Source organism: Coregonus clupeaformis, chromosome 5 (genome assembly GCF_020615455.1).
Source record: "Coregonus clupeaformis isolate EN_2021a chromosome 5, ASM2061545v1, whole genome shotgun sequence".
Classification (NCBI taxonomy): Eukaryota; Metazoa; Chordata; class Actinopteri; order Salmoniformes; family Salmonidae; genus Coregonus; species Coregonus clupeaformis.
Window position 1 is genome coordinate 27,028,181 of NC_059196.1, and position 27,728 is coordinate 27,055,908.

General features: G+C 43.3%; 2 protein-coding genes across 3 annotated transcripts in view; both read right to left on the reverse strand.

Moving 5' to 3' along the window:
• The window catches only part of LOC121566453 (vacuolar protein sorting-associated protein 53 homolog), a 35,533-nt gene extending 19,798 nt beyond the window's left edge, over nt 1-15,735 (reverse strand). Inside the window, exons 1-7 of the mRNA XM_041876492.2 lie at nt 15,605-15,735; nt 15,182-15,262; nt 7,950-7,999; nt 7,793-7,859; nt 2,710-2,796; nt 1,817-1,932; nt 1,302-1,421 (exon numbers count right to left, since the gene is read on the reverse strand). Of these exons, the coding sequence (XP_041732426.1) occupies nt 1,302-1,421; nt 1,817-1,932; nt 2,710-2,796; nt 7,793-7,859; nt 7,950-7,999; nt 15,182-15,262; nt 15,605-15,694 (611 nt within the window). The 5' untranslated portion in view covers nt 15,695-15,735. The remainder of the gene's footprint in view (nt 1-1,301; nt 1,422-1,816; nt 1,933-2,709; nt 2,797-7,792; nt 7,860-7,949; nt 8,000-15,181; nt 15,263-15,604) is intronic.
• Nucleotides 15,736-19,462: 3,727 nt separating this feature from the next.
• On the reverse strand, nt 19,463-27,728 carry aifm4 (apoptosis inducing factor mitochondria associated 4). 2 transcript variants are annotated; one of them, XM_041876478.2, is made up of 19 exons: nt 27,343-27,728; nt 26,994-27,087; nt 26,595-26,704; nt 25,931-26,040; nt 25,759-25,803; nt 25,558-25,639; nt 25,360-25,472; nt 25,142-25,228; nt 24,838-24,929; nt 24,021-24,151; nt 23,707-23,822; nt 23,495-23,566; nt 23,307-23,370; nt 22,906-22,982; nt 22,685-22,802; nt 22,283-22,381; nt 20,452-20,527; nt 20,119-20,223; nt 19,463-19,998 (listed from the first exon to the last, which is right to left on the reverse strand). In XM_041876478.2, the coding sequence occupies exons 1-19, from the start codon at nt 27,455-27,457 to the stop codon at nt 19,968-19,970; spliced, it is 1,737 nt and encodes a 578-aa protein (XP_041732412.2). In that variant the 5' UTR covers nt 27,458-27,728; the 3' UTR covers nt 19,463-19,967. The 2 variants fall into 2 exon arrangements, with proteins under 2 accessions (XP_041732412.2, XP_041732421.2); XM_041876487.2 differs by lacking the exon at nt 19,463-19,998 and having other exon boundaries at nt 20,223-20,301.

The window sequence follows — 27,728 nt, forward strand, 5'->3', positions numbered from 1 at the left end:
TCGTCCAGGGTAGGGGAGGGAATGGCCGGCAGGGATGTAGCTCAGTTGGTAGAGCATGGCGTTTGCAACGCCAGGGTTGTGGGTTCGATTCCCACTGGGGGCCAGTATGAAAAAAATATATTTAAAAAAATAATGAATGCACTCACTAACTGTAAGTCGCTCTGGATAAGAGCGTCTGCTAAATGACTAAAACGTAAATGTAATGCCCCTGACAATCAGTCAGACCCACGCTACAGCTGTCCCTCTGTCTGGTCATCCCTCAATATGTTTGCCAATTTCTTCTGAAGACTCAGTTCTGTATTTCCCATTTACCCCTTTCCAGATAACAAAGCAGTGGTGGTCAGAGAGTGTGTGGGTGGCTTTGATGAGCATTGGACACACAGACACACAACTCCGGATAAATACAAAGTGTATGGAAGAAAAAAACATTAAACGACACCTCCCTCCCACACACACAAACACACTTCCTTACTCTCCTAAATTCATGTTTTTATCATCCACTCGAAGGCAAACAGAGCAGATAGCACAGCTAGCTCCCCCGGCCAAAGGGACATAGGGACTAGCTGGGTTGAGGGCTGAACACAGACCTTACTCTGTAGTGACCTGGTATGGGGTCTGGACTAGTGCTTAACACACCCCAGAACTGTTCCTGTGGAGGAGAAAGAAGAGAGGAAAAAGGCCAAATCTTTCAATCACACACACAAGATCACACAAAGAAACACTCTCGCTCTCTCAAACACACTTTTCCTCTCTGGCACACACACACACAAAGACACTCTCTCAAACAAAGACACTCTCAAACACACCCAGCCAGAGGAAAGCACAGCCCAAGCCCTCAGTGGAAAAAATTTATGCATAAAGGAGTTCTATTCAGTGCATTTCCTTCCTGTGTATTTCAGCAGCCCGCAGCCTCCTCTCCTCAGTAAATATAAAACAGGATCTGATTCTGATGAGCACAACAGAATACCTCTGGGCTCTACAGGCCTGGCCTGGGCTGGCTGCAGCCTCTACAGTTTGGGAGAGCACCAAGAAAAAAAAACTGGAGTTAGGAATACAATAATGTCAGGAAAATTGACTGACTGGGAAATACAGTATGATGCATGCATGCAGTGGTTGGTTTGCAAGTTTGAGCTGTGTTTGTTTGAAATACTGAGTGTTTCCGTACAGTATTACTGGTACGGTGTTATGGTCAGTTAAGAAAGGGAATGTGTTGCCCGTGTTTGAGCATGGCGTGTGTGTGCATGTGCGGGGGTGTGTGCGTACATGCGTGTGTGAGTGCATGTGCGTGCGTGTATGGTTACCTCTCTGAGAGCTGTCTGATCTGAGGGATGCCCATGTATTTGTGGAAGTGTTCCAGCACGTTGACCACCCCCTGTAGCAGGTTAGCCACCTCTCCATACTGCCTCTTCCTCGTCATGGCCCTGGGACACACACAGAACACATCACTGACAGTTCTAATTTGGAGTTCTGGCTAGTGCCTACACATACAAGCAGCCACTTCAACATTTAGTCAATGATATATGTGCCAAACTATATGTGCACCTTGGCTTGAGGCAGTAACAGTGCACAATGGTTTCCAATGATCTTTTGTATTCCTTTCTATTTGCCAACTCCTAACTCGAGATGCACATACAGAGCTACATTTTCACACAAATCTTCCATTGACATCAATGCATGTATTACAAGAGTCACCCACAAATATTTAACTTAGGATTCATCCCTGTGTAACTTCTAGATCGGTGCTTTTCAACCTATGGGTCGCGGCCCACAGTTGGCCCTCCCCTCCACGCCCATAGGTGGCACTGTGAGTACCCACTCTAGAGAGTCCACGCCCCCGGCCAGCATGTGCAGGTGGTTGAGGGTGGTGATGGAGGTGGTCAGGTGACGCTTAGCATGGTCCAGCTGTTTGATGTCCCGCGTTATCTCCTTGACCTGAGAGATAGCGAGAGGGGGGGAGGGAGGGAGGGAGGGGTGGGTGGAGAAAAGTGTATAGGGAAGCGATAGAGGGGAAGAGGAGGGGATAGAGGTAGAGGAGTGGAGAGGAGATAGAAGGGGGGAGGGAAGACAGACAGAGACAAGGTGCAGAGAGAGAGTAATAAGACATCTGTTTGAGTTGAGACATAATTCCTACAACATACCCATTGAGGGAGGGGTTCCTCTCCATTGTTCCTCTTTACCCACCCAGCCCAGCGGCCTTCCTGTGACCCCCCCCTCCCCACACACACACGTTATGTTATGTTCTTCTATCCTTGTGGGGACCTAAAATTAATTTCCATTCAAAATCATAATTTCCCTAACCCTTACCATAACCCTAACCTTAAACCCAAATGCCTAACCACTAACCCTAATTGTAACCCTAACCCTGAACCTAACCCCTAAGCTTAAAATAGCCTTTGTCCTCATGGGGACGTGTGAAATGTCCCCACGGGGAGAATCTTCCTTCTTTTACTATCCTTATGGGGAATTTGGGGGATTTTAGGTCCGCACAAGGAGAGGAAGAACCAACCCACACACAGCAGGAGCATTACCTCCACTTATAATAACACTACAGTGTATGTCTCTACAGAATGTCAGAGTCTCCAGGGGGCACCCTCAGTCATACACACACACAGCAACACACACACACACCTACACAAACAGGGGCTTTAGACAGGGTAGACAAGATGGCTCCTGTGGAGGAGTCTGGCTGTGTTTTGTTTGTTTACTCACCATTTGCTCAGATTTCTCAGCCTTGTCCTTAATCTCTTTGATTTTGCCGAAGAGCTGGCCGATGGCTACCTGAGCCTCCTCCAGTGCCTGGGAGGGAGAGAGATAAAGAAAGAAAGGAGAGAGAGAGACAGGTTTGAAAGAGGTAATGTAAGTACCAGCACTCTCTAAACAAGTTTACTTTCTGGTAGACATCTCTTTAGACATTGAGTGGGATGTAGCTGACATCTAGCACTAAGGCCAAGAGGGATTATTTTACATTTCTCTATCATCCCCTTAGCCTTGTCCCGGATCTGTTTGTTTGGCGTGACAATGGGCCATAGGAGTTGGCAAGACAGCAAAACAGATCTGGGACCAGGCTATTTAGTCTCTCCTTACAGCAGGCCAGAGGCTAGTGTTCATGTAAGAATTTGGCTCTGGGTTTCAAGATTACAGGCTAATCAACCCCATCACTATATCTTGTTTAGTAGGAAGCACCAGGGACATTCTGGAGTCATGCTATTCTCCTCTCTTCCTCGTCAGGTCATATTTATAGGCGCCCCAGCAGGGGGATGGAACACCAAACAAAATGGCGTGATGAGAAACCAGAAGGAACGGCGTGGGGATGAGAAACCAGAAGGAACGGCGTGGGGATGAGAAACCAGAAGGAACGGCGTGGGGATGAGAAACCAGAAGGAACGGCGTGGGGATGAGAAACCAGAAGGAACGGCGTGGGGGTGAGAAACCAGAAGGAACGGCGTGGGGATGAGAAACCAGAAGGAACGGCGTGGGGGTGAGAAACCAGAAGGAACGGCGTGGGGATGAGAAACCAGAAGGAACGGCGTGGGGATGAGAAACCAGAAGGAACGGCGTGGGGATGAGAAACCTCTCCCACACTTTGCTCTCACATTCCAGTCGGTAAGAAGAGCGGTCTCTCCCTCCTGCCAGCAGCTGCACACAGAGAGAGATATCCTACTACCCATTCCCAACCCCATAGCCATGTATTTGAACCCCAACAACCCATGTTATAGACTGACTGGCTAGTGGAATAGAGGACCTGCTCATGACATGCGTTATCACATCGCTCAGAGAGGGGTGTCAAATAAAATGCAACTCTGGTCAAAATATGTACAGTATCTCAACAGAGTGGTGCTTTTTTCACTGAGAAGTAAACTAATTACTATCTAATGTTTCCCTTTTAGGCCACGCAGCTGGGCTTTGATAGTCTGAGCTGGGCTTTGGCACTTCCATCTGACGCCAGGGTAATTGGGGGTAGCTAGCCTAACACTGGCCCAGCGTGGTGTGTGTGTGTGTGTGTGTGTGTGTGGGGCTCTCCTCTCCTTCTCACAAAGATGGAATCCTAACAGCCGGCACCAGCTGCCTAAGGAATGTACCACTTTTACAAGGCTCTTCAAAAGTGGACGGACGAGGCAAACACACACATTCTCTCTCTTACTCATACACTCTCACACACAATCTGTGTTGTTGACAGCAGTGGATTCCTTTTAGTCTCTGCAGGAAGCAGCATCTATTCTGTTTAGCGGCCTAGCATGATGACAGGGTCACAGAGCCAGACTCCCTGGGTGTGGACACATACACACTGGTAGACCCCTCAGGTAAACCAGCAGGCACGCAGGGCAGGCTCTGATAAACTACATGGTTACTATCTGTACCAGGAAAAAGCAAGGAAAGTCAGGAAGCTGAGAACCTTGGTTGGTCATGGCCAAGACCATCAACATACTTTGAATACTTTACAAAATGTCTCCTTTCCGCCTCACTTCCTTGAGCTTACCATTGACTGATCTATACCTGATTGAATAAGTGAAAGCAAGGTCTCAACCATAACTGCTTTCACCAACCCAACTCTCTCAGATCTGTGATTACCTCAGGGAGGAAGGATGATATTTTGATTCAAACAGGCCCCTAGAGACGAACGACATCTAACCACCTTAAGAACCCACCAGAATACTAATTCCATAACAGCCTGAGGCCCAAACAACCAATACCAAAAACACACACACACAACCTACACACACGCTGAGTAGAGCCCATAGTCTGAAGACCCTGATAAAGAGTTGGACTGAGAAGCCACTCAGTGAGCCAGCTTTCCTGGCCTCTCTCCTCCTAACGTTCATTTCCTGTGTTTAGCCTTATCGCCCAAGTGTCTGAGCAAGGGAGTGGGTAGACCACAGCCCAGCACACGTCTGCCGGGCTGAGATCGCCATCTCTACTACGCCCCCATCCATCCCCTGTTCCAACCCAGTCCCAGACAGGGGAGAGGCCACATTTCAACCCTGCAGAAATAGAGCACTGCCTGCCACACAAGTGGACTCTATTTGGAGATTTTTTGAGGAGGGGAAGGCAGGGGGCGGTTAGAGAGGAGTTTCTTCCACTGACAGATATGAAGAGATGTGGATGTCCCCCACAATGACAAGTCACGCATTCCTCCTATCCATAGACCCTGTAGTTTACCCTAGGTCGTACATAGTAAATGAAGACCTTTTCAACATTCAATAAACAGTATACAAGGCATTCTTCATATGTACCAAGCTCTTATCAGACAAAACACACACATTTGTTTATAAAGCAAACAGGTGAGGCTACAATAAGTAGCCTATTCTCTGCACGACGTACTCCATAATAACAGGGATAGAAATATGTTAAGGTATATTACAGGAGAGGGCAAAGCCATTGAGAATCCAGTATAAAGAGCTGGATGCTTGGTCCATAGAAATAGAACGAGCATTGATTTGTATGGGCATGTCCACTCTAGTCATTCTATTTCTGTGGTTGGGTGGGTCACTCGTGTGTCCAAATTACATGGTAACCATCACATTATCTCAGTGTTAAAGGATATGTTCATATTGTTTTGGGGAAAAGGCAACAGCAACACATCAACAGAAATGAACATCAGAGAATGAGAGAGGGAAAGAAAGAGAGAGATGAATGACAGCGGAAGAGAGTGACCGAGAGTTTTCCGTACTGCATATAATATATTGTTGTTGTGTTTGTATGCTGAGGTCACAAAATGAATTTCCATGTAAATGGACAATAAAGTGAGAGACAAAGAAAAGACAGGAAGGGATACACAGCAGATGAAAGAGCATAGAACCCAACTTGAAGCAGTAAACTACCCTTCCTGAGTTTAGATTAAATATTTATGTTATGTTTGCTTCTCAAGGAGGTTCTCATTCCGTCTCAGTGTTCCTAATAAGTACATCCAGATGCCAAGAGCTACAGTAAGACATCTGCAAAACACACAAACACACACACACGTAAGACATGCACACACTCACGACATCCGAAGGCACGAGCACACACACAATAACCATAACCCATCCTCATGCCGGCCGGCCGGATCCCCACCCGCTGCCTCATTGACGACCATAAAGCCCCACAGCTGACCTGACCATTAGGGGACATCCAGCTGCGCATGGGAAAAGTACGGTGCATAGCTGAATAATGGCTATGGTGACTGAGCTATGCAAGCTCAATGCTGTTAACATTTTCTGGCATGAATGGCTAGGCTACGCGTAATTGATAACAAATGTTTGGTTTCTTAATAAGCCTCTCTCCCACTCCCATAATGCCCCACCCTCCCCCCAACACCGAGCCTCCGCCACTCACTGTCCCATACTGACTCCATGCACCAACAATAAACTTGTTGAGAACAATCAATCAACTTCCTCAGGGAATAAATAGTTTCCCTTTTTATTTTGTCTGCAAAGTTTCATAATCAATAATCAGGAGAACAATAGTATGTCTGAGAGCGACTTATTAATCACTTATAAATTGTTTACTGTGAGATTGTAAAGACAAGCAACTAGATTTGACTTAAATGGGATTTGGGCAGTTTAAACTGCAGTGAACCAGTGAGACATGTTTGGCCTTCTGTTACCATGACGATGGGCTGGCCAGACAAAACACTTGTAGCTGCTTTTGACAGCTGCTTAGTAAAAGAGCTGGCAACGACAACAAACCAGTCAGAACTGCTTAGACAAGAGAAGACTGAATGGAATGAATTTCCTGTGTGTGTGTGCGCGACTCTCATATGCACCCACACCCACATACACCCAAATTCTCCCACCTGCTCCAAATATCCCTGGCATTCTGATTCCATCTACCCCTTCCCTGGGGACTGGGCCTGGGCATCTAAAGCAGACATCTCCATCCTGCTCTGCTGATCGCTGCCAGTCTGCTGCCCCTACAGACTAAATACAAGGGAAATCTTTCCAGCCCTTCTCCACCTCCATTCTTTGTTCTTCCCTCCATCCTTTCTCAACTTTTCTCAACCTTTGTCATTAGGAGCGCTCAATTAAGTAGGTGGATTTGGCACCTTGGGACAAGCTCTGCCAAACTAGTGCACCCAACCCAACGACTTTTTAAGTCCTTTTCTCCTCTCCTGTTCTTGCTCTCTCTCTCCATCTCTGGCTGTAATGAACACCTCTCCATCTTTCCATCTGCAGAAAGGATTACGAGACCAACAGACCAGAAACCCAACAGTACAGTGCCATGCTTGCCGTGCCTACCAACCCCATGGGTTAGTGGATTCTGTCCAGAACATTTCCAATAATCCAGTGGTAACAGAGCAGGACCGGACCACCATCCCAGAAACACGCAACAACAACACACACACACTGAAACAGCTCCCCCATCAGGTGTCACATTTCCCACAAAATCACAGTTCCCTGACAGAGCGAGGGTCTGCGTTAAATCAATGGTTTTTCCGACGTTCTCAGATGAGAAACGGCGGGACACCAAAACACAGGTCCAAATGTAACCCCTGAATAATGGAGGGGAATCTTTCCATGTAGGACAGCAGTAGTTCTAACAGTAGGGAACGGGATGGTTCTGACTCATCCTGTCCTTTTCCATGGCGTTAGTGAGGACAGAGAAACAGAAAAAGGAGCACCAACATATTTGTCTGGGTTAGGAGGAGTAATCCTTGGGGAAAAGGTTGCAAAACATCATCTCAGTTCACCAGTCTGTTGGAGGGATGAAGTGTGTGTGTGTGTGTGACACCTGCACACAGTCAGTCAGGGGCATGATCCAAGAACAACAGGTAGCCACACACTGAAGAGTAATCCCAGACTGTCCGCTCACTCACCTGTCTGCCATCCTGGCCCACGTTGGTCTGGCCTCTCACCACCGTCCTGATGTTGTCATCCAGACGACTGAAACACACACACACACACACACACACTCAATCAATAATATTCTGTCAAACAAATAAAAAATTGTAAACATTAATGTCGGTCACTCACCGAATCTTCAGACGGATCTTGTTGACCACATCATCTATATTAGCCAGTGACTGTGGAAACACAGGGGTATCATGATTATGAATTGACCAAAATCTACTCCCCACACAAAACCAAGTTGTATGGACTGATTTGGAGGATGAAGGACCCTTTTCTAATGTTACAAAGGTACACAGGCATCAGGCACCATCTAGTGGGCATGTCAACATGATTATTACTTTCTACTTGGTCAATCAGACCTTTGTTTCGCTAGGCCATACACATTTCATAAAATTTTATTGAAAAGTGAGGCGAGCGAGTGAAAAAATAAAAATAAGTACACACTTTTAAAAATACTATAGCATCTTTATTTCGACACCTAGCGACCTAATCAAGAGATTTTAGCATCTTGGGAAGGCTAAAAGAGATTGTTCAGCCATAATCCGAGAGGAAGTTGTGCATCTCTTTATTGGAAGCTTGAGTACATTATTTTTGCTATGATCGTGCACATTTTCACATTCGTATGGCCTTACTTTTTTTTGCCTGGCTGACGAGACTCAAGTGGTAAACAGTGAGGGAGAGGCGTGACACTGGTCTGTTCACAGGAGTCCGTTTGTCGGTGCCATATTTGCGCAAAAATTGTCTTGAGCTTTGATTGGTTCTCTCAAACTTTTATTTCCCCCCTGGGGGGTTGAGACCTGGGGGATTTTCTCTGGGGGGTTGAAAACAACACATTTCACTGCACCTATGTGACATTTTTTATTTATTTGAATTAACCTCTCATTGTTTGGACTAGAAAATTCAACAGTTTTATTGGAAGGGGTTGGCGCTCAGGGCTGTGTGTGGCTGTCCATGGGTGTTTTAGTGAGAAAGACACAGAGAACCAATGAGGGAATTTGATTAATGCCACGGGCATGCCATGGGTGACCCGGGTTAGTGTTGACTGCAATCGGCTTGAACCGGGCTGCCTCCTGGGCGTGAGCCGCCCCCCATTCTAGCCAACGGCGAAGTCGGCTCAAATAAAAAATTACATAGGTTAAGCACGTGGAGTAATGAGAAGAATTAAGTGTTTTCACATGCAAAAGCCATTGCTTTTGATAAAAATGCTTTACCTGCCTTACCAATGAAAAATAGGTCGAAAATGTGAACATTATTTGTATGGAAATAAGATGTATGTTTCTTAACGACGCATCATGCTGCCTTGTTGACAACATACGAGCAAGGCGCGCCTCCCTCAGCGACCCGGTTCAACAGAGGGCAGCTTAAACAAATACCCTCAATCAGTAAATCAACGCATCATGCCTACAACATCAAGGAGCTTTTCCAGACGAGATTCCCTATGAACACACCACTTCGATACAACTATGACCATAAGTGACTTTTTCGTAGCAGGTTAGGAGAACTTATGCAGCAGGTTAGGAGAATTAGGTCAATGTTAGGAAAAGGTTTAGTGTTAGTGAAAATGCTCTCCTAACCTGCAACGAAAAGTCACTTCCGGTTTTTAGGGAGTTCCTTTCCAGACTGCAGTCAGGAAGAGTTTGATGTCAGCCAGCTGCTAGACTATAACTCTTTCTCACCATGTAACAACATTAGGGCTGACCCCATTTAGTTGACCGGTCAATTGTTTGGTCGATAGGCTGTTGGTCGACCGAGAGTTCTTTAGTCGAGCAGTCCCAATGTATTTCTTTTTTTCATGGTGCACAAGACACCGGTCTGATTCCCGCCTGTCTCTGTGGTCTGATCCATTGCAAAGGCCACGGGGATGGCACAGTCCATCATTCTAAGACATGTGATACTTAAATTGTATATGGTTGTATTATGTACAAATAATTGAGCAACAGTAATAAATCGAATATTATTCTATAACAAATGTGCATCTCCCGCGTTGGATACGGTCGCTGTCCGCGGTTCTGAAACAATCTTCAATGCGCTGTATAATTGGTGCCTTTCCCTATGTTTCTATGTGCTAATAGCAACCAGCATATATTGGGATTGAGAACAATGCAGCGGAACCCTATTCGAACGGGATTAGTTTTACTGGGGGTGATCGGGTAATGTAATTATGTGCACAAGCACAAAACACCACATCTGTCATTTTAGTCCAGTCCGAATCTGCCATGTCAGTAATTTGTACATGGCAGGAGAGTAACAATTCCAGCCAGAATAACCTACTGTATTTTGGCAAACCCCAAGGTTCTCTGATAATACTAGTCCTGTGCGAATCGACATTCCTGTGTTTTGTGCGAAATGTCTGAGTTTTACAGGTGTTGCTCACGGTTTGAGCAAGAAAACAATAGCTGATTCGATAAATTGAACAAAGTGCTGCGCATAGCCTATATATGAAGGACCTACATGTATCATCTTTCACAGTGAATGCTTTTGTTAATATGTTTTGTACATATTAACTGAATATTGCCAAATGCATCAGTAAAACATATTGTGCCTATTTAATGTAACCCTTGCTGTTAAAAGATCGCAAAGCAGCATACAACTGACCTAAACGTTTGGAAATGATAAGATCACTTTCGCATCCAAAGTGCAAGTACATCTGAAGGCTGTGGGGCATTTAGGCAGTCTAGTGCGGATCACTAAAATATCTTAATGATTATGATCACACTTCCTCAATTCAAATATTATGGTGACACTATACCAAAGATGGTTTGGTATGGTTTAGAAACTTCGGAACCAAGCTCGAGTTATCAGTGTAGCCCTGTTATCGCCTGGAGTTGTTGAAATATCTAGAAAACACGCCTAGAAAACAACCTAAAGGCTTCTGTCATAACTGTCAATTTATAAAAAATAAAAAATAAAAAGAGTGACGGGGGCAGTTTGTAAAAAATAAAAACTAATCCCGTCTGAATTGTCCTCTGGAATAACCGACATAATTACATAACCAACGTTCTCTAGTAATACTAGTCCCGTTCGAATAGGGCTTAGCCTAAATGTCTAAGAAAATTGAGGAGCGAGATTATAGACCCAACTTCATTAGGTCTATAATCAATAGCCAAAATGTTAAATGTGCCTGGTTTTATAAATCATCCATATACAGTACCAGTCAAAAGTTTGGACACACCTACTCATTCAAGGGTTTTTCTTGATTTTTTAAACTATTTTCTACATTGTAGAATAAAGACATCAAACACATATGGAATCATGTAGTAACCAAAAACAGTGTTAAACAAATCAAAATATATTTTAGATTTTAGATTCTTCAAAGTAGCCACCCTTTGCCTTGAAAGCTTTGCACACTTGGTATTCTCTCAACCAGCTTCATGAGGTAATCACCTGGAATGGATTTCAGTTAACAGGTGTGCATTCTTAAAAGTTAATTTTATCTTAATGCGTTTGAGCCAATCAGTTGTGTTGTGACAAGGCAGGGTTGGTATACAGAAGATAGCCCTATTTGGTAAAAGACCAAGTCCATATTATGGCAAGAACAACTCAAATAAGCAAAGAGAAACGACAGTCCATCATTACATTTACATTTACATTTACGTCATTTAGCAGACGCTCTTATCCAGAGCGACTTACAAATTGGACATCATTACTTTAAGACATGAAGGTCAGTCAATACGGAACATTTCAAGAACTTTGAAAGTTTCTTCAAGTGCAGTCGCAAAAACCATCAAGCGCTATGATGAAACTGGCTCTCACGAGGACCGCCACAGGAAAGAAGACCCAGCGTTACCTCTGCTGCAGAGGATACGTTTATTAGAGTTACCAGCCTCAGAAATTGCAGCCCAAATAAATGCTTCACAGAGTTCAAGTAACAGACACATCTCAACATCAACTGTTCAGAGGAGACTGTGTGAATCAGGCCTTCATGGTCGAATTGCTGCAAAGAGACTTGCTTGGGCCAAGAAACACGAGCAATGGACATTAGACCGGTGGAATTCTGTCCTTTGGTCTGATGAGTCCACATTTGACATTTTTGGTTCCAACCGCCGTGTCTTTGTGAGATGCAGAGTATGTGAACGGATGAACTCTGCATGTGTGGTTCCCACCGTGAAGCATGGAGGAGGTGGTGTTTCTGGTGCTTTGTTGGTGACACTGTCTGTGATTTATTTAGAATTCAAGGCACACTTAACCAGCATGGCTACCACAGCATTTTGCAGCAATACGCCATCCCATCTGGTTTGCACTTAGTGTGACTATCATTTGTTTTTCAACAGGACAATGACCCAACATACCTCCAGGCTGTGTAAGGGCTATTTGACTAAGAAGGAGAGTGATGGAGTGCTGCATCAGATTACCTGGCCTCCACAATCACCCGACCTCAACCCAATTGAGATGGTTTGTGATGAGTTGGACCGCAGAGTGAAGGAAAAGCAGCCAACAAGTGCTCTGCATATGTGGGAACTCCTTCAAGACCGTTGGAATAGCATTCCAGGTGAAGCTGGTTGAGAGAATGCCAAGAGTGTGCAAAGCTGTCATCAAGGCAAAGGGTGGCTACTTTGAAGAATCTCAAATATAAAATATATTTTGATTTTTTTAACACTTTTTTGGTTACTACATGATTCCATATGTGTTATTTCATAGTTTTGATGTCTTCACTATTATTCTACAATGTAGAAAATAGTAAAAATAAAGAAAAACCCTTGAATGAGTAGGTGTCTCCAAACTTTTGGCTGGTACTGTATATCTAAAGAAATAAGACAGATATTGCTTCTGTTGCCTGTTTGAGTGTTTGTTTAATAGCCTACTGATTCCATGAGCACCAAGCCTCATGCAACGGCAAAATGTCGGATAAAGCAATTTCACAGATTTGGCTGTTTTTAATCTTTGCTATGCTGTAATAAAGGCTTTACAATAGTTTTTCGTTAGAACAGACTGGTATTACTTAATTTATTTAGTGTGGTTTACACTTACAAACAGGCAGAAAAATAATTTTGTAATGTAACAGCACCTGTTTGTCACAAATAATATGCACGCAGCACTTGCTCCTATACCCTGCTTTTTCTTGATCGCCTTCTTACTGTTATTATTACAATTATTACTATGATCATTATTATAATAATAAGTAATGTAGTTATCATTAGTAGGCTTTGTATAGTAGCCTTGTATAACCACCATTGAGCTGTAGGCCTACAGAGCATTCGGAAAGTATTCAGACCCCTTGACTTTATCCACTTTGTTACATTACAGCCTTATTCAAAAATTGATTACATTTTCTCATCAATCTACAAACAATACCCCATAATGACAAAGCAAAAACAGAAACATTTTCTAGAAAATTTTGCAAATGTATTTAATAAAAAAAAACGGAAATATTACATTTACATAAGTATTCAGCTCCTTTGGCAGCGATTACAGCCTCAAGTCTTCTTGGGTATAACGCTACAAGCTTGGTACGCCTGTATCTGGCACACATTCTTCTCTGCAGATCCTCTAAAGCTCTGTCAGATTGGATGGAGCGTTGTGGCAGAGCTATTTTAAGGTCTATCCAGAGATGTTAAATCGGGTTCAAGTCTGGGCTCTGGCTGGGCCACTCAAGGACATTCAGAGACTTGTCCCGAAGCCACTCCTGCGTTGTCTCTGCTGTGTGCTTAGGGTTGTTGTCTTGTTGGAAGGTGAACCTTCTCCCCAGTCGGAGGTCCTGAGCGCTCTGGAGCAGGTTTTCATCAAGGATGTCTCTGTTCATCTTTCCCTCAATCCTCACTAGCCTCCCAGTCCCTGCCGCTGAAAAACATCCCCACAGCATGATGTTGCCACCACCATGCTTCACCGTAGGGATGGTGCCAGGTTTCCTCCAGACGTGACGCTTGGCATTCAGGCCAAAGAGTTCAATTTTGGTTTCATCAGACCAGAGAATCTTGTTTCTCATGGTCTGAGAGTCCTTTAGGTGCCTTTTGGCAAACTCCAAGAGGGCTGTTATGTGCCTTTTCCTGAGGAGTGGCTTCCGTCTGGCCACTCTACCATAAAGGCCTGATTGGTGGAGTGCTGCAGAGATGGTTGTCTTCTGGAAGGTTCTCCCATCTCCACAGAGGAACTCTGGAGCTCTGTCAGAGTGACCATCGGGTTCTTGGTGACCTCCCTGACCAAGGCTCTTCTCCCCCGATTGCTCAGTTTGGCCGGGCGGCCAGCTCTAGGAAAAGTCTTGGTGGTTCCAAACTTCTTCCATTTAAGAATGATGGAGGCCACTGTGTTCTTGGGGACCTTCAATGCTGCAGAATTTTTTTAGTACCCTTCCCCAGATCTGTGCCTCAACATAATGCTGTCTCGGAGCTCTACGGACAATTCCTTAGACCTCATGGCTTGGTTTGTGCTCTGACATGCACCGTCAACTGTGGGACCTTATATAGACAGGTGTGTGCCTTTCCAAATCATGTCCAATCAATTTAAATTATAACAGGTGGACTAAAATCAAGTTGTAGAAACATCAAGGATGATCAATGGAAACAGGATGCACTTGTGCTCAATTTCGAGTCTCATAGCAAAGGGTCTGAATATTTATGTAAATGTCATATATATATATTTTTGTATACATTCGCAAACATTTCTAAAAACCAGTTTTCACTTTGTCATTATGGGATATTGTGTGTGGGTTGAAAAGGGGGGGAAAAACAATTTAATCAATTTTAGAATAAGGCTGTAACGTAACAAAATGTTGAAAAAAGTGAAGGGGTCTGAATACTTTCCGAATGCACTGTATATGTGTGACTATACATTATATAATGTATGTAATGTATATTATAATTGTACGCCAACGTCTTGGACCCCCGCATCAAACAGGAGATCATCAAGAAGTTCATCAGACAGCACCTCTCTGAGTACGTGGTGCTGTTCCAGGAGAACTAGGATATGGTCATTTTCACGTTTTCATAAATTCATAGAATGTTTGAGAATTACGTATAGTAAGGCATTTGTGAAAACTCTATAGCATTCTAAAGCGGCCATGGGTTTGGACAATTAATAGACACTGCAGTAAATAAAACCTAATAAAAACATTGGTCTTGTCTTGTCCAGGACCGGAGTCTATGCAGACCGGTGCGCCATCGCCAATCAGAGCTACAGTAGGCCTATATGCAAATAAGCCATTTGCCACAAGTGCCTGCCATCATTCACTTTGAACTGGATTGTGTGTTTACAGGCAGTAGCAACTCTCGGTCGACCTATATTTGTTTTAGTCGGGGACAGCCCTAAACAACATAGGTATGAAATGATATAGCTTAGGAACTCAGAAGTATCCAAGACGAGAGCCTTGGTGTAATATAAAGGGACTTTAGTTTCTGTGAAGTGAAGGACTCCAGTCTTACCTGCTCAGTGGGAAACAATGTATTGATGTATTCCACAGCATTAAAATCTGCTCTGTCCAATGGGTCTTGACTGGGGAAAACCTAAGGCATATAAATATGACTCAATAAATACATGTTGTTGGTTCTTCCTTGCTTAACAGCTAGCCTATACAGTGGTTAATAGCTAGAAATACAAAACTTCACACAGACAATTTGATGACTGTTGAAATGTATTGAAAATAACTGATCTAGCTATACGCAAAGTTCACTAAAACAGCTGACAAGCCTAGTGTAGCTAGCTAGCTAACTAGGATAACAACACATCTAACGTTAGCTATCATAGGTAGCAAGCTAACGTTAGGTAAACTAGCTATCTAGCTCATGCCTGAATACAGACTACCATTTTCCTTGTCGATAAGAAACTATCCTTCTTAGCACGATTACCTGCTCGATGGCCAACTGCACCTCTGGAGTAAGGTGCAAAATAGCCTCCAAATCCTCCGCAAATTCCAATTCTTCCTCCTCCATCATCATGAACAGCTAACGTTAGCTAGCTACCGCAGAAAGCAGAGCCAAGTCACTTTCGTCTTCTTCTGTGGATTTTACATGGCGATTGGCAACCAACTTTAAAGTGCATTACCGCCACCAACTGGACTGGAGTGTGGACCAGAGACAGGGAAGATATAAATCCTATCCAATATTCTCGTCTCCTTAAGGAAACGAAATACTACATACCCTGAAGATTTCCCCAGAAGGGCACTTCATCTTGGCTCTTCAACCCCATTACTCAAATCTAATAACAATCGCTCCCTTTCCCTTCCATATTTCTGGCACTGAAATAGAACGTGTTCCACTGTCTCCATCTCCTCCTGACAATGATCACACCTCCTAGTCGGATGTTTCCCCACCAATTTCTATGTACTATTGAGCCTAATGATGACATTTTCATCCCTTGTCTCTCAGCCTGAGGACCTCGCTGCTCCCACCTTTTCCTGAATCTTATACAGGTGTCTTCCCTTTCCCACCCTTATCCACAAATATTTCCTTTTGTTTTTAACCTGTTTTTATCAACCCCTTAGCTTCTGCTTTACTGATTGACAATTCCATTTCAACATTAGGACGTTTAAGAGCCTGCTTGGTGATAACATCCACATCCTCATTTCCCTCTACTCCCACATATGCCTAGGCAGCTACTCTTATTTCTCACATTTTACATTTTAGTCATTTAGCAGACGCTCTTATCCAGAGCAACTTACAGTTAGTGAGTGCATAAATTTTTTCATACTGGCCCCCCGGGGGAATCGAACCCACAACCCTGGCGTTGCAAACGCCATGCTCTACCAACTGAGCTACACAGGGCCACCTGAACCATAGCATATGGGGCATAGGTCTATTGTGTATTGAACAAATGTGTTATAGACTACCATTAATCCAAATGACTTTACCATAAAGACTTCCAAAGGCAATGAAGACATGTCATAGAATAGTCATTTTATTCTTAAGAGTCAAAAAGCTACAGATTACACAGAACACCCAGTAGTTTTCGAACATATATTTACATTTTAGTCATTTAGCAGACGCTCTTATCCAGAGCGAGTGCATACATTTTTCATACTATATACAGTGGGGAGAACAAGTATTTGATACACTGCCGATTTTGCAGGTTTTCCTACTTACAAAGCATGTAGAGGTCTGTCATTTTTATCATAGGTACACTTCAACTGTGAGAGACAAAAATCCAGAAAATCACATTGTATGATTTTTAAGTAATTAATTTGCATTTTATTGCATGACATAAGTATTTGATCACCTACCAACCAGTAAGAATTCCGGCTCTCACAGACCTGTTAGTTTTTCTTTAAGAAGCCCTCCTGTTCTCCACTCATTATCTGTATTAACTGCACCTGTTTGAACTCGTTACCTGTATAAAAGACACCTGTCCACACACTCAATCAAACAGACTCCAACCTCTCCACAATGGCCAAGACCAGAGAGCTGTGTAAGGACATCAGGGATAAAATTGTAGACCTGCACAAGGCTGGGATGAGCTACAGGACAATAGGCAAGCAGCTTGGTGAGAAGGCAACAACTGTTGGCGCAATTATTAGAAAATGGAAGAAGTTCAAGATGACGGTCAATCACCCTCGGTCTGGGGCTCCATGCAAGATCTCACCTTGTGGGGCATCAATGATCATGAGGAAGGTGAGGGATCAGCCCAGAACTACACGGCAGGACCTGGTCAATGACCTGAAGAGAGCTGGGACCACAGTCTCAAAGAAAACCATTAGTAACACACTACGCCGTCATGGATTAAAATCCTGCAGCGCGTGCAAGGTCCCCCTGCTCAAACCAGCGCATGTCCAGGCCCGTCTGAAGTTTGCCAATGACCATCTGGATGATCCAGAGGAGGAATGGGAGAAGGTCATGTGGTCTGATGAGACAAAAATAGAGCTTTTTGGTCTAAACTCCACTCGCCGTGTTTGGAGGAAGAAGAAGGATGAGTACAACCCCAAGAACACCATCCCAACCGTGAAACATGGAGGAGGTAACATCATTCTTTGGGGATGCTTTTCTGCTAAGGGGACAGGACAACTGCACCGTATTGAGGGGAGGATGGATGGGGCCATGTATCGCGAGATCTTGGCCAACAACCTCCTTCCCTCAGTAAGAGCATTGAAGATGGGTCGTGGCTGGGTCTTCCAGCATGACAACGACCCGAAACACACAGCCAGGGCAACTAAGGAGTGGCTCCGTAAGAAGCATCTCAAGGTCCTGGAGTGGCCTAGCCAGTCTCCAGACCTGAACCCAATAGAACATCTTTGGAGGGAGCTGAAAGTCTGTATTGCCCAGCGACAGCCCCGAAACCTGAAGGATCTGGAGAAGGTCTGTATGGAGGAGTGGGCCAAAATCCCTGCTGCAGTGTGTGCAAACCTGGTCAAGACCTACAGGAATCGTATGATCTCTGTAATTGCAAACAAAGGTTTCTGTACCAAATATTAAGTTCTGCTTTTCTGATGTATCAAATACGTATGTCATGCAATAAAATGCAAATGATTTACTTAAAAATCATACAACGTGATTTTCTGGATTTTTGTTTTAGATTCCGTCTCTCACAGTTGAAGTGTACCTATGATAAAAATTACAGACCTCTACATGCTTTGTAAGTAGGAAAACCTGCAAAATCGGCAGTGTATCAAATACTTGTTCTCCCCACTGTATGCCTGAGACCAACCATTTACACAGCACTGTGAAAATATTTATTACTGTTAACAAGGTAAATGGCAAATTAATCTATACCCAAGTAAGAGGAATACCAATCAGGACTACCTCAGTAACATCATTCTGAGCACAAGGCATCAGCTGCTTAGAGGAATGAAATGTATGAATATTTTCACAATTATATGCTGATTAAAAATAATGATAAGTGCAACATTAAAAATAAACTTTGCATCTGTCAGTGGGTGCTGTAGGTGGGTGTGGTGCAGGAATCAGGCGCAGGACGCAGAAAATTAGTCTAAAAGACTTTAGTGAAAGCACACTAAATACACGAGCCAAAAAGCCCGGAGGCGAGAAAATACACACACAGGCGTAAACCAAAAGGCGCACTAACATGTGCGAAACTACCCTCCTAAACAGAGGAGGAAAACCACGAAGAGCAAACGGGCAACAGTAGCGCACAAACACGACAGCGAAACAATCACACACAACACCTGACAAACACAACGAGAACTTATAGGACACTAATTAGCGCTAAACGAAAACAGGTGTACAACATAAAGACAAAACCAAACGAACATAGAAACATTCAACGGTGGCAGCTAGTACTCCGGAGACGACGACCGCCGAAGCCTGCCCGAGCAAGGAAGAGAGGCAGCCTCGGCCGAAACCGTGACAGCATCCCAATATCTGTATTCAAATAAGCCTTGTGCATCAAAGTTCACGTACAGTATAGGCCTATGGATGTCTTTCCATTCAGTAATATAAGTGAAGAAAAAGGCTATTCAATACTTTGAATATTTTGTGTGCAGAAAGAAGTTTAAAAAATAATTTGAACAATAGAAAATATTGTCCGTTCTTTCGGAAAAGAGAGCTATCTAACTGTGCACCACAAAAGATAAAGAAGTATAAGAAATAAGATGGTATTATTTCAAATAATATCTTGCTTGGATGATCCTCTTGCACACATGTAAAAGTTATGGGTAAGAATGCTAAGAACAAACCGTATGAATCAAACTAAATACCATTGCAAGCAGTAAAAGAACATACAGTATCTTTGAAGGTGTAAACAAAAATGGACAAACAGATAATTTGGCTTTTTATTGTACAGTAACAGTACAATGTTTAACAAACTAGCAGATTACAGTCTTAGTTATTCAGACCATTTAATTCATTGTCCATCTCAGTCTGTTGTAACAGCAGAGGTATAGTCTCTATATCTCAAAGCCTTCAATACAGTCTGAATTGTTGCCATTTGAGTTAATTGTATTATGCTGTTCCCACTCACTGTCTATTAATGAGTTGTTCTTGCACATTTTATGTGTTATCATCAAAGGGCCCACAGGCCAGGGAACTTAATGGAATCAAAGTACTATGTAACCATGGTAACGGTGCCTTGGACAGATCTGAACAGCCTTTGGTTTGGTTTTAATGGAAAAATCTACTTTAGCAAGAGAGGGGAAAAAATAAAGAGTAATAAGGAAACCGAGAGAAGAGTAAGATCAACAAATATTTTATCTCTTGATTTGAGGGTTAAAGGGGGTACCGTCGGACCAGGCACTGACCACGGAGTGTTGCAGGAAGGGGAGGTTTACATTTGTAACCAACTGAGGTCATCAGATCTACAAAAGAGAAATACAACATTTTAATTAACTTAACGCCATTCTAAGGCATTAACACACTGCAACTTTCTCTAATCTATTTATCTTACCTATGTACATATAAAATGGTGGGTAACTCACTGTGCCTGTGCCTTGGTTATGACTAATCCGTTTGACATCATCTCTGCCAGTCGAGCGACAGCAGGGTCAAACATCAGACTGGCTGCTGCCACCACCTGATCATCCCTGGTTATCACATATGTATGCTTTCAGAGTTGTGTTCAGTAGGCAGGATTCAGGAAACATTTTAAAATAGAACTTGTCCTGTCCAATAAGAACACTCATTTTCATTTCTGTTGCATAACATTTTGCTACGTTGTGCCCAACTACACACGATGCATCTTAGGCATAGATAAGACATTTACAAAACTACCGACCAAAACAGGGAATGTAAAGCAATGCATTGCCACTTACTTGATATAGAAAGCTAAGAACTTCCTCTCCTCAACTATGCCCTTGAATATGATCTCTGTGTATCCTTCACCGTAGCCTTGGAAACGATAGGTATGAGAGACAAATAAGACAACATACAGTGCATTTGGAAAGTATTTTCCTCATCAATCAACACACAACACCCCATAACGACAATGCGAAAACAGTTTTTTAGAAATACCTTATGTACATAACTATTCAGACCTGTTGCTATGGACTCGAAATTGAGCTCAGGTGCATCCTGTTTAAATTGATCTTCCATGAGATGTTTCTACAACTTGATTGGAGTCTACCTGTGGTAAATTCAATTGATTGGACATGATTTGGAAAGGCACACACCTGTCTATATAAGATCCCACAGTTGAAAGTGCATGTCAGAACAAAAACCAAGCCATGAAGTTGAAGGAATTGTCCGAAGAGCTCCGAGACATTATGTTGAGGCACAGATCTGGGGAAGGGTACCAAAACATTTCTGCAGCATTGAAGATCCCCAAGAACACAGTGGCCTCCATCATTCCTAAATGGAAGAAGTTTGGAACCACCAAGACTCTTCCTAGAGCTGGCCACCTGGCCAAACTGAGCAATCAGGGGAGAAGGGCCTTGGTCAGGGAGGTGACCAAGAACCTGATGGTCACTCTGACAGAGCTCCAGAGTTCCTCTGTGGAGATGGGAGAACCTTCCAGAAGGATAACCATCTCTGCAGCACTCCACCAATCAGGCCTTTATGGTAGAGTGGCCAGACGGAAGCCACTCCTCAGGAAAAGGCACATAACAGCCCTCTTGGAGTTTGCCAAAAGGCACCTAAAGGACTCTCAGCCCATGAGAAACAAGATTCTCTGGAACCAAAGATTAAACTATTTGGCCTGTATGCCAAGCGTCATGTCTGGAGGAAACCTGGCACCATCCCTACGGTGAAGCATGGTGGTGGCAGCATCATGCTGTGGGGATGTTTTTCAGCGGCATGGACTGAGAGACTAGTCAGGATCGAGGGAAAGATGAACGGAGCAAAGTACAGAGAGATCCTTGATGAAAACCTGCTCCAGAGTGCTAAGGACCTCAGACTGGGGCGAAGGTTCACCTTCCAACAGGACAACGACCCTAAGCAAACAGCTAAGACAACGCAGGAGTGGCTTCGGGATAAGTCTCTGAATGTCCTTGAGTGGCCCAGCAAGAGCCCGGACTTGAACCTGATCAAACATCTCTGGAGAGACCTGAAAATAGCTGTGCAGCGATGCTCCCCATCCAACCTGACAGAGCTTGAGAGGATCTGCAGAGAAGAATGGGAGAAACTCCCCAAATACAGGTGTGCCAAGCTGCCAAAGGTGCTTCAACAAAGTACTGAGTAAAGGGTCTGAATACTTACGTAAATGTGATATTTATTTTTATAAATGTGCAAAATTTCCCCAAAACTTTTTTCTTTGTCATTATGGGGTATTGTGTGTAGATTGATGAGGGAATAAGGCTGTAACGTAACAAAATGTGGAAAAAGTCAAGGGATCTGAATACTTTCCGAATACACTAAGTTAATTGAACAGGGACTGTTTCTGTTTCATTCTACACTCTTAGAAACAAAGGTGCTATCCAGAACCTGAAAGGGTTCTTCGGCTGTCCCAATAGGAGAACCCTTTGAAGAACCCTTTTTGGTTCCAGGTAGAACCCTTTTGGGTTCCATGTAGAACCCTTTTCACAGAGGGTTTTACATGGAACTCAAAAGGGTTCTACCGGGGTTATCCTATGGGGAGAGCCAAAGAACCCGTTTAGAACAATTTTTCTAAGAGTGTAGGGGTATGACTATCTCATCTCGGATTATCACCTGTGTAGCGGACACTCTTCCCTAGCAGCACTGTCCAGAAGAAAGGAACAGAATCGATCTTAGTCTGCTTCTGTAACATATTCAGTGCTGCAACCCTTCCTGAGGAGAAAGCAAACACATAAAAAATGTTAGTCAATTCTATTTCTAACATCCAACCAACTGACATTCTCTCGTTGCCATTTCCATAGTTATTTTCTCCTCCCTGTATATAGCCATGTTCTTTTTACTCATTATTTCTATTCATTATTCACTGGGTTTTTATTCCTCATGTCACTATTTCTATTACTTTGTTTATCTTATCTTTAACTCTGCATTGTTGGAAAAGGACCCATAAGTAAGTATTTCACCGTTTGTGTACACTTTTTGTCTACGAAACATGTGACAAATCAAATTTGATTTTACCGTGAGCTGATGCCAGCTGCCAATGTCCGATGTTGACCCTCTGGTCTTTCCGTATGGTGAGAGGGAAGGACGTCACGTCTCCTGCTCCAAAAACATCTGGAATGTTGGTCCTCATGAACTGTAGGGAAGCAGCAATGTGTTGGGGAGTGTAAACCATTAGTACCACAGTTATTACCTCAACATAACTATAGTTTGTTCATGATAACCATCTCCATAGTTACCTTATCAATGAGGACAGCCTTTCTAGAATCCACCTCCACCTGGCTTTCCTTCAGGAAGTCAGAGTTAGGAATGACACCTAAGGAGAAACCATGATGGTTACCTCAATAACTCCAATAGTGTAGTGTACATTAGAGACATTGTGAAAAACCATCTATCATACCTGGGTTCTAATAGTATTTATTTTCTTTAAAATATTTCAGCTCTACTTGATTGAACTTGCCTGACATCGAATACTATTTGAACCCAGGTCTGGTTAATTCAAACAAATGGTGGAAATAAGATGGGAAAGTACCACAGAGACCATGTAGAGAGGTTAAACAGGGAAAGTGTGAGCTGATGGAAACTCTTAACATATCTTTTACGGATCTTTAAGGATATGCAGAAGTATCAGATTACCTACCGATCCCTGCTATCACCACATCCGTTTCCACGACTGCACCGCTTTTCAGAACAACCTCTTTCACCTATTCAAACAACAATTTTCCATCTTAATCATCTCTATGGGTCTTGAGAGAATGTCCATTACATGTATTACAGTGAGGGGGTTGTGGTGATGTTTACTGCTGGGTGAATATTGATTTACTTTACCTTGCCATTCTCGCCTCTGATCTCCACCACTCCGTCATTCATGTAGAACTTGACTTTGCTCTCCTCCAACATCTTCGACAGATGAGAAACACACACATGTTGAGATTTATACTATAAAAACTTGGGAGTTACATATTCATAAACGTTTGTAGCCTAGTGGTGGGTGTTGTATCAGGTAAAGTACATTACATATGATAACCATTGTCTCAGACCTGCATTGTCATCTTCCCAATCTCTGGGCCCAGGGACCTCTCAAAGGGATATGAGCAGTTGCCAACCATCGCCACACTGGCAGCTTTGTCTGCCAAGTAGGATGCCACCTCCATACCTATGACATAAAATGGAGGAGGGAAAACTTGGTTTTGAGGCACAAAAATCTAATTAAAGTCTTACTTATCAAATACAAAAACCTTACCTTACTGTAACCAACCAAGTCACAAACCTATAGTTTATAAACTACTTATACATTTAATTTATAAATAAAAATAAAAAATAAAAAATAGGACTTCTACTCTTTATGGTTAACCTATGAAGGAGGCTCCAACGACCACAGCCTTCTTTCCCACACAGGATTGGTGGATCTCCTTGGCGTCCTCGTAGCTCTGCAGTATCCTCACTCCCTCCAGCTCAGAGCCAGGACAGCTCAGAGGCCTCGCCCTACAGGGAGGCAAAAAGAGAGGGAGATGTGGGTAAAACGACAACTAACATGCTAGTATGGGACAGAGCAATAGATACATAGGCATACAGATTCAGTAGAGTTTGACATCTAGAATTCAAATGGTCACCAATTCAAATGAGAATGTGATTGTCATGGAAAATGTGGTGACAAACGCTGTAGGACTATAGCTATGGCTCTGACATTGTCTAGGTAGCATATACCAAGACAGGCAGGGGACCAGAGTGTAGCTGTTTCAAATCAAATGTTCTTTAACTGTGCCCATATTTGATTACTGTAGTCAACAAAAGGACCTAAAAATATCCACCTGTTGCTTAGTGCTGACAAGTATTGTATTCACTCTAGGGACGATAATGGAAGGCTGTTCACACTGTTTTCCCATTCAGTCGAACAAATGATGTCTTATTACCAACGCGGTATTGTAAACACATAAATAGGTGCTGGTGTGTGTGCTTGTTTGCAGACTTTTTTTTGTACTGCTTTGACAGTGCTACTGACTGTAGTGGTGGTGCTTGGCCTGCATATGCAAATTCAGCGCACACAACATTCTATAATAGAATTTGGTTATTTGACACGTCAAATAGCGTAATTTAACGTGGATCTTTTTGACACATAAGGACCCAAACGGTGTTCAATAAGGGAGGGGTAACAGTAACAGGCCACTGACCTGCAGCCTGTTGATATGAGCAGCTGGTCATAGTTCTGCAAGGAGCCGTCATTCAGCTTCACTGTCTTCTCCACTGGGTTCACAGATACTGCCTACAAACACCCCAGGCAAACACACACACATTAGAAAATGCCAGGGCTTAGATCACAAGTTAGATCACATGGAGGTGCTGACCAAACACAGTATGCTACATTATCTCTATGGCTTCAATACATTGTGTGTGCTGACAACTCATAAAAAGATACTCCAGAAGGCTATGTCAACAGGTTTATTATTGCCACATTATTCCTCCCCCTGGTCTCACCTCCTTTTGCGTCCACAGCTCTATGTCATGCTGCTGGAAGAAGTCAGTTGTCCGAAGGAGGAGGCTAGTACTCTCCAAATGCATTGCCTGAGGAGGAGTAGCAAGAGAGGAAGAGAAGGGGCATTACAAACTTTGTGGATACTAAAATAACTTCACAGCGTTCTAGAACAGCGGTGGTCATGCCAGCTTTCAACTGACCCATGACCTTTGACCCTTACCTTGCTGAGCTTGGGCTTGTCAATGGGTGGCAGGGTGTCCCTGGTCACCATGACGATTCGACCTTCGTAGCGGTTTTGTCGCAGAGTCTCGGCACACAGCAAAGAGGCAGGTCCTGTACACACACATAATTTAGTTTTGAGGTCTCCACTCCCTGAAGAAGCCTCCTCTTTTCCTGACATTTCAGGCCCAGTCCTCACCTCCTCCTATCAGCAGGACGGTGTGCCTGACCCCTGGCACTCTGCAGCTCATGTCCTTCACCCGCTTGTACAGCTTCAGAGACTGAGGAGATTATGGATACTTTAGTCATAAGGGCCATCTATGCACCAAATGTCTCAGTAAGCTACATGTACATTTAGGAAAGAGAGACTATGTTCAGAAAATCATGCATTCTTGCTGACCTTTTTGTTTACTGACACATAAACTTTACCATCTTCAACTTTGACCTTTGAAAATAAAGATGAGTTAGTGTGGGTGACAGAATCAACACATTCAAAGACATACAGTATCCATCGTTTCAGTTATTGTTCCTCAGTTATTGAACTCCATTATTAATATAAAGCAAGTTAATACCTTATAACTAGGCAAACAGTCCAAGCCGGGATACTCCTCAATATCTCCAGTCTTGATGTTGAAGCAGGCACCATGAAAGGGACATCTCACTCTGTCCCCGACTAAGGCTCCTGTGACATGAGAGAGCATGACATATTCATTGTTCAAAACACTACAGTAGCCACACTATCATGGGCACAGATATGGTCACAATATTCTCTCCACTCTCCAATGTGACTAATACCTGTGTTTATTACCCCCATGATTTATTTACAAGGACACCGGTCCGGCCTACTTTCATCCCTGATTGTGAATAATGATTTGCACCCAATCAGATTGTAATGTGAGACGTATGAAAAGGGCATAGCCAGCAGCCACAGAGCGTGGTGAATGACACACCTTGACAAATTCCATTATTGTAAATTTGCATCAATGGAACTGTCAACAAGCCTGCCAGATTACATTTTTCATGACAGAGTTTTGAATAGTGTTCTCTATGTAAATACACTCTACATGAATGAATAGACTACCAAAACACACAAGCCTGTATGGGCTGACCCAATTTTCAACACAATGGTTTAGAACAAATAATAATAACTGCTAACTCATGGCCCAGCCATGAACATGTCATGACTTGCTTACCCTCCTGCAAGTGTGTGTGCATGCATGTGTGTGTAGATAATACCTTTGATGAGAGGAGCACCATAGTGGGAACATTTGCTCCCTACAGCACTGTACAGGCCCTGGGTACGGACCAATAGAATCTTCTGCTCCTCCACCTCCACCTCCTTCATCCTATAGACAAGCAAAGAGTCACATTTAGATACCTGACAAATATAAGAAGAACATGGAAAGGATCAACTCAAGTTGTATTACTGTATTTTACATATTGCCTCTAAGGTCCAGTCATGGGTAATGACATGAATGTAATACAATGTTATTTGAATACTTGCATGTCGGTGTGTAATACTCTACCTTTAGGCCTACTATGGAATAATATATTTTGTATCTTACATTTGCAGCAAAAGTACTATAATATGAATAAGCTATCTGATTGTGTGATGGGTGTGTGATAAGATCTTACTGTCCATCTTGCAGGTCAGACTCCAGACACACCATCCCAGTGACCTGATCCTGGTCCTGACCTGTAGGAGCTTGACCCTGGCCTTGACTCATATCTGCAAGGAATAAAATCATATTGCGCAGGGAAAATGTAAAAGGAAGGTTATCTGTAGTTTTTTCCCATAAAGAAGATAATGCAAAGAGGATGGGTTAAAGAAGCACTTTTTTAAATTAAATGCTGTCAAATGGGGAACCATTCTCTCCGAGGGCTTCTGTGTTTTCCAACTGATGGCTATACGGTCGCTGTCAAAATTACGAACATAGTTTCCTAGAACAGCCCATTCATTTGCTAAATAACCAACTTTGCTCACCTGTTTTCCTGCCAGACAATGCACTGGTCCCCGAGAAAAGGAAACGTTGAACGTATCTCTGTACAAAACTGCTGGTCGCCTTATTTTTTAACCAAAGAGTCGTTCGCGCTAGCATCCCAAGCCACTGTCACGCGGTATTACGGTGATGTTGCAATCTGTCACTTCGCAGATGGTCCCAAGACGTCGGCGACGTCTTCTACCCACAGCAGCACCAAGAACCAAAACAAGCTAAATTCGTCTTACCTAAGGGTGTAGTATGGTTGCGATAAAATAACATAACTATATAACCCATACAGTCACCACTTGTGCAAACAAAACGTTCAGTGAGAGTGACTAAGCAGAAATGTGATAGTGGCGGCGCCAGCGAACTTCTCTAATTCCCATAA

What these genes read in the sequence shown, in the direction of transcription:
- aifm4 (XM_041876478.2), bottom strand. Translation starts at nt 27,457, where the DNA reads ATGCTAGCGCGAACGACTCTTTGGTTAAAAAATAAGGCGACCAGCAGT. An exon ending in ACAAGCCCAAGCTCAGCAAG is followed by an intron (nt 25,229 to 25,359) that starts GTAAGGGTCAAA and finishes ACTCCTCCTCAG; the next exon opens with GCAATGCATTTGGAGAGTAC. An exon ending in AGGCTGTCCTCATTGATAAG is followed by an intron (nt 22,803 to 22,905) that starts GTAACTATGGAG and finishes GCTTCCCTACAG; the next exon opens with TTCATGAGGACCAACATTCC.